This window comes from Micromesistius poutassou (assembly GCF_964030765.1).
Source record: "Micromesistius poutassou genome assembly, chromosome: 21".
In the NCBI taxonomy this organism is placed as follows: domain Eukaryota; kingdom Metazoa; phylum Chordata; class Actinopteri; order Gadiformes; family Gadidae; genus Micromesistius; species Micromesistius poutassou.
Genome location: NC_140291.1, coordinates 8,768,961 through 8,776,467, shown reverse-complemented (window position 1 = coordinate 8,776,467; position 7,507 = coordinate 8,768,961). Strand labels below are relative to the sequence as shown.

Below are 7,507 nucleotides of genomic sequence, written 5' to 3'. Positions count from 1 at the left end.
TACATGAAACATACTGATTATATTTGTATAATATTCTTATTATACAAATATAACCTAATTAGCTCAGCTGGCTCCACAATCACACAGGTGTGGCCGTGGCCCTATTCCTTCCGGTGTCTCATGGATGGATGAAGGGGATGGTGGCGGACAGCCATCCTTCAGCTCAAAGACTCCTCTGTAGACAGTGTGCCCAGACTCTGTCTTGCTCCCCTTGACAATGCTGATAATGATACCGCTGATACCATATTGCTCGACGAAGGGTAGGCTACTAGATAGCTGGCTAGGTAAAGTCGCCAGTGTCTACGCGTGTATTTCTAGTGTCCAGTAAGTGAAGCCATCTGTCAATCCAGGTGGTCGCTTACACCTGGCCCTCCACACTGTGAACATGCTATTGTGGGTGGGTGTGAATGAGAGAGAGAGAGAGAGAGAGAGAGAGAGAGAGAGAGAGAGAGAGAGAGAGAGAGAGAGAGGAGAGAGAGAGATTTTGTTGCTTGAATGAGTGATTGCAGATGCTGCAACACATTTGTTTGCCTCACAAACTTAGTTATAATTGTTGTGCCTAAAAGCAATTATAGATTTGTCACATGGATGCACACACATTGCACACGCACACACCTACCAGTGCATTCAACCAGGAAACAAACAAGACTTAACATAAACGTCCTAGTTTGTTGGAACAAACTTCTGATCATCGTAAACTTTATCATCACAATCATCATCATGAGCACCACAGCATCATCATTGTCACCATTTCACATGTTCAAAATCACCACCTCTCCCACAATCACAGTACTACTATCATCACCATAACATCCAAACTCATCCCCATCACCGACAGCATCATCACCGGATCATCATCCCCATGACAACCAACATCTGCATCGCCATTTCATCTAGACTCATCACAACCAACTCCACCATCACACCCAAACTAATCACCATCACCACCATCAGCATCACCATTGCTTTCACATTCACCACCACCACCATCACATCCACACACCACCACCATCACATCCACACGCAACCACATCACATACACCACTACCACCATCAAATCCACATGCACCACCACCATCACATGCACCACCACCACCACCATCACATCCACCACCGCAACCACCATCACATACACCACTACCACCATCAAATCCACATGCACCACCACCATCACATGCACCACCACCACCACCATCACATCGACACACACCACCATCACATCCACCAGCACCATCATCACATCCACACTCACCACCATCACATCCACACTCACCACCATCATATCCACCACCACCATCACATCCACACTCAGCACTACCATCACATGCATACGCACCACCACCATCACATTCACCCCATCACATCCACCACCATCACATCCACCACCACCATCACTATTCACCAACAGCAGTCTCACTCCCGAGTTCGTCAAAAATCAACGCTTGGTCAGGGGCATTTGGCGTTAACTGCTGACGCAAAGGGTGTCCTTGTGCGTCTTCATTTCGACGCAGGGGTTTTCAACTCATTACAATGTAATCCCTCCACGACGAACAGTGATAAGTGTGTAACCCTTAGCCTAACCCCAACCCTAACCACTATCACCCTAACCCTAACCACTACTACCCTTACCCTAAAAGGCGGTACCCAACCATCCTACGAAAAAAAGATTAGCGGGAGCGCTTTTGCTGGGTGTCAGATATCACCGTGGAGGGATAACAAACCCCCTGCGTCGAATGAAGACGCACAAGGACACCTTTTGCGTCAGCAGTTAAACGCCGAATCCCCTGCCGTTTATTTTTGACAAACTCAAAGTGAGAATGTATTGCATTCACCACCACCATCACATCCACAAGCACCACCATCACATCCACCACCACCATCACAACCACACTCACCACCACCACCACATTAACCAGCACCATCACATCCACCCTCATCCTGAGCCTCATCAGCAGCCCACCTGCTGGATGAAGGTGTGGGCTCCGTGGGGGCTGAGCAGCAGGATGGCCCTGCGCAGCGTGTCCCGGTACTTGTTGAGCTCCTCGGTCCTCATGGTGGTGAAGAGGTTGGTGAACACCTGGCTGATGTTGCGGTCCACCCTCTGTAGGGCCACGTCAACACCCTGCCGCGAGGTCTGGTCCAGGAAGCTCTGCAGCCCACGGATATCTGCCGACAGGAGAGAGAGCGAGGACCCTTGCCTCAGTTCACTGCATTTCTACTCAATACACCCAATGCATTCTGCTCAGTGTTTAAGATGAAACATACATTTATTGTCTGATGTGTTCAGGAACTGGTCCAGTGTCCAGTGCCGTAGTTAGAGATACAAAGTTCAGCACAGTAAATATATCATACAAAGTCATCATAAAACATGGCTCTCAGTTACATTGGCTCCCCTAACTGACATGTTAAGAGCTCCTTATGAGCCACTGCTCAGTAAAATATCCATTAGCTACTGCTACACTAAGGCCCTGAGTCCTCCAACAACAGCTCCAGAGTCTTTGATGCTGAAGAGAACCACAGTAGATGGGCTGTTGAGGCATATGTGGCAGATATATGTCTTTGACTGTCTTCGATTTTGCCCTGGTTTGATTAAATCCAATATAACCCCCTTTAGTTTGTTCCTCTATATTGAGTTTTTCTTCGAGCCAAAGGGAATTGGACTTGATCCCCAATATCTGCTCGTCATGATTCTAACATTAACTGATTAGACACACTTCATGGCCGGGAAGGCCAGGAAGTTGTATTATATGCACAATACAACATGATCCTAAACACCAGCAGATACTAATCCACATACAGAAAACATTTCAGGGCTGAATTATTAAAAAAATCACCACATTCTTTCAGTCTAACATTCAGACCCAGGGAATTGAACCACAGCAATCCATAACTATGTGAGACAAAAGCAGTGAACAAAAATAGAAATACTGTATTGTCTAAACAATATGTTTGGGTGCAAGGGTCATGATGTAGACTGTGAATAATATAGAATATATACCAGGGACCATGTTACTAATACATATCCGCTCTTAGGAAGTGAGGCTTAGGAGCTCATGGCAGATTCCACAGATTCTGCAATTAGTGCCTAAAGCTGCTTTGCCGTCGTACAGAAGGGAAATGGGCATCAAAGCACGCATGTTTTCCTGTGTAATGATAGGTCAGCAAAGGCTCCTTATATACTTGGAATATTCATTGATTAATTAGCATTGACCTTTTAAGGATTATTATGGGACGATCTTGGGAGGAGCATGGCGCTTGTGCACTTTCGTGCACGAGCATAAACTTCAACACACGTTAGTATTAATAACGAGAAGAGTGCGTAGAGGTGTGCGCCGCACAGTTTTATAGATCTGAATATTTTTCTGCGTACGCAGATTCTGGGGTTTGAGCATACGCAATGTTTTAGGGAGGGTTTTACGCAGAGTTTTATAAATGAGGCCCCTGGTTCAGTTCTTTAAGGCCCCGTTCACACGGGGGAAAACAATCCATTTTCCTTTGATGCGTTTCAGGAATATCTCCGTAAAGATGGACTCGTTGCAAAAACGCATCACGCTGTAGAAACGCTGTAGTATATATATTCAAGACCACTGTGTGGCACTGGTTCTTCACAAACAAAAGTGGAGTGCATCAAACCTGCGCGCATCAAGCCCATGCGCGCTGTATATTAATATAAAGTCGAGGAGGAGAAAGAAGTTGTTAAACCTTTAAGGTTGAGCAGAAATACTTTTTAATGTACAGTAAGTAATTCAATTTACCAAGGGACTGTATTTAAAGCTACAAAAATAATACAAAAAAAATTATCACCGCAACTCTAACGTCCCCAGCTGGTGGCGGGGCAATGACGTCATCGTTTGCGTTTCAGGCTTCCACACGAATCCTAACACGAAACTGCATAGGTTCCGTTTTTATCTGAATCCACCCTGGGACCTGGTTTCAGAAAAGTGCGTTTTCGGGCACCGGATCCGCTGGATCTGTTTGGACGGTCAGCCCAAATGCCCAGACTTATGCAGTTTCACAACAAAATCGGCTCTGTGTGGACGGGGCCTAAGTGCTCAGGAAAGCTTCAATGCTTCCTTGCTTATCTCCTTTAGCATAGCATACTCTGGACCATCCTTAACAAAGGAAAGGAGAAATGCCATTCCACAATTCCTTGCAGCAGCAACATTAAAAGCGTCGCACCATTCAGCCATTCTCATAAACAAATAATCCAGATGACAGCATCCGCTTTTGCATAATTACGTGACTTCAGTGTGTTACTCATGTCATCGCTGTAGTCTTTCACCAACTCCTTATAAATTCCACTTGCATCTTTCCTTGGACACATCACACTTCCCATGGAGGTCAAGGAAAGTGGTTATTAAAAGGCAGGTGGTACATTTTGACTTTGACATGGACTGGAGCCGATGTTTCACTGTGATTATCCAGGTGCACAGGACCTTTCGACAAATATCTCATTAGTCACTGTGAAAGGCGGCCCGTGAGTGGCTGGATGATGGCAAAGAAAAGTTGAAGACGACAGCCAGGTTTGAGAGTGTGGGCCAAAAACGAGGGCAATGGTGTTAGGACAAAAAGGTGAAGATTTACTTACTCCAAAACCAAGGTCCAAAAATAAATCCATTAGTTACAAAAATAAAGCAATGTTCGAAAAAGAAACGACTGGTTGCAGCAATCAGCATAGCATAGCCTAGCCTAACAACATATACCATGTGCACTAGTCCTGGCCTCTCATCAAGCCAGCACCGTCCCCCCAGCCACAAAATGAGACTCCCCTTAAATAAGCCAATCAGTCCCAGGTGGACTGATTGGTGGGCCATACCAATAACAATACCATACCATTGGTGGGCCATACCAATAACAAGGGGAACTTCCCTGGCCAAGGCTGGGTTAACCTTCTGCCCCCTAGTGCTCCGGAAGTCCAAATACCACATTAAATATGATGTGAGGGGAGAGACAGTGAGAAGGGATTTTCACCTTCTCACAGTCACATACAGTGGACCTCCCTCCCCCAATCTGTGTTCATGTTAAATAGTTATACAATATTTGTAGATTTATTTATCAAAGGATTGCATAGCGCTGAAGACATTGTAATAACCTAGTCTTCCCGGGTTCCACTTATAACACAAAAGACAAAAAACTTAAACACAAAACTAAATCAAATCGATGGATGGATTAGCTCTTGGGTATTATGCCTTTTAAATATTGTTGTGCAAATTTGCAAAATGATTTTGTCATAATAAATGCTGCAGATATGTAAGTCAAGTTAATCATGTTAACTTGGCTGCTGTCAGCGAGCAAAGTGGTGGGAACATGATGCCAGAGAGGGTTAAGTGCTGGGACTGAGCTGCTGGGACTGAGCTCATATTCTACATGGTTGACACAACTACAGCGCTGTCATTCACCAGACACAAGCCCTATCCATCAGAGATATCTCCCCGGTCTCTCTATTGCTCTGATATTGATTGAGTGCCACCCTAAAATTCCACTTTGAACACATATGTTACAAAATATCATCACTCAATTGATGAATAGAAAGAACAACTTTGGAAACTCGGAGAGATGTGAACAACCAATATCAAAAAGTGCTGAGAAAAGACTACAAATTCACCAAGTCATCAGGTCCACTTCTACCACTTCCACACACTCGCCAGATAGCATCCACCACTTCCTGGGTGAATTTAGATTGCTCTACAAGTTCCCACCTTCCTGTGAACTGCTGGGGGAAGTTTTTGACAGTTGGAACCGGGCACGGTCTCCTCCTCTTTATGGAGGGTGACAGGTTGTTTGGGCTGAACATTCTCCCTCTCCCTCTCCCTTTGACTATCTTGCTCAAGTTCTGTCGCTCTCTCTCTCTCTCTTTCTCTCTCTCTCAATTTCTCCCTCTCTTTGCCAGAATTTCAATCTCTTTCTTCTCTCTCGCTCATCTTCTTTGTCTATTAGCACTGACAGCTATCTTGTTGCCCATCTTGACTGAATCCCAGTCTGCCACGAGGGCCTCCTTTATTTTGAGCAGATTTTGCCAAATGGTTTCCTTCAGGGCTGTGGTCGACTTCTCCGTTTGTATATGCTTGATTTCTTCTCTCTTTCTAAATACGTCAAAATACTTTTAAATATATTTTACGTTAAATTCTTTTGACTCTCTTCTGCAGTTTTAACTTTAGTAATAAATAACTAACAACTATTTCCACCGAGTTTTTGATTGCTTTCTGCGCCATAATTTTAGAGCAAAGCACTGGTGGACACCATCTGTGTAATCTTAATGTTTTTCACTAACTTCAGTCATGTCAATTTAAGAGTTTGTTACAATCTGTGTCAGATGATTACTACATTCGTTACTACATATTTTTCCATTCTCAGACTCACTGTGACCTCTCAGGCTAATAGGGGGAGGGGAGGAAGAATGTCATATTTATTTGTAATGATGATGTAATGATAATGACAGATGATTTGAGGGGCTCAACTGCTGTTCATCGTTTCCATCAAAACTTCATGGTTAAGATATGGGATGAAACTGCCTTAGTAACTATCTTAACTCAGAGTGAGTTATAGGCCATACCATATGAGAGAACATTTCAAGTGACCAGGGGTCAAAATAAATGGGAAGATTTACAAATTGGCAGCTCTACCTCGCACATAAAAAAATGTCATCTGCTCTCGTTTCCTCCAGTCTCTCTTTCCCTCCTTTCTCTCCTGTCCTCTCTCCTCTCTCCTCATCTCCCCCTCCATTCTCTCCTCATCTCCTCTCTCTTCTAGCTTCTCCCCTCCTCTCTAGTCTACCCTCCCCTCTACCGTGTAACATAGCAAAGTGTGAGACATCATTGGCCGTGAGAGATTATAGACATATTTTTCCTTTGTTTTATTATTTAAACTCTGTCATTTGCTTTGATGTAAAAAGCTTTTGTGAATCAACCAAATTGGGAAAAAGTGACAGAGAGACAAAACCAGAATGAGAGTGTGAAGAATTCACCTTGTGAAATTCAAAGCAAGAGGTAAACGACAGAGAGAGTAAATACTTAGGTAAGTATAAGTAACCAATGACAGCCTCAACATTCAAACACACACAGTGTGTGACTGTGTGCTCATGTCATGGGTATGGGTTTTCTCTCAGTCTCATCTATGGCTTTATGCTTATGCTTCTGTGTGTGTGTGTGTGTGTGTGTGTGTGTGTGTGTGTGTATGTGTTTATGTATGTGAGTGAGTGAGTTTTCCTGCACTATTAAAGACCCCAAAAACTCAAACATACATTTTCCCTTACCTCTTATAGCTTAAAAACGTATAGAAAAAGTATAGGGAAGAGTAAATTAGTCAGTGTACATAAGTCCATTAGCCACCACTGTGAAGCAATTATTGAGTCATGTAGTTTCAATCCGATAAAAAGAGCTCAGATCGGTCAGAGCCCCCTACACCCAGGACCCCCCCCCCCCCCTCCACAGGACGCAACACTGTCGCGTGGATGATTCAACCGCTAGCCCTCCGTCAGCATGCGATGATGCATCACAGAGCGCACAAC

General features: G+C 44.2%; 1 protein-coding gene across 2 annotated transcripts in view; it reads right to left on the bottom strand.

The window, feature by feature from the left end:
- LOC311366589 (glutamate receptor ionotropic, delta-1-like) overlaps positions 1 to 7,507 on the bottom strand; it is a gene marked incomplete at both ends in the record, with an annotated part of 424,970 nt that overhangs the window by 122,076 nt on the left and 295,387 nt on the right. For both annotated transcript variants that reach the window (XM_084485372.1, XM_084485371.1), the window contains one exon: positions 1,961 to 2,166. In XM_084485372.1, coding sequence (XP_084341498.1) covers positions 1,961 to 2,166 — 206 coding nt within the window. The remainder of the gene's footprint in view (positions 1 to 1,960; positions 2,167 to 7,507) is intronic.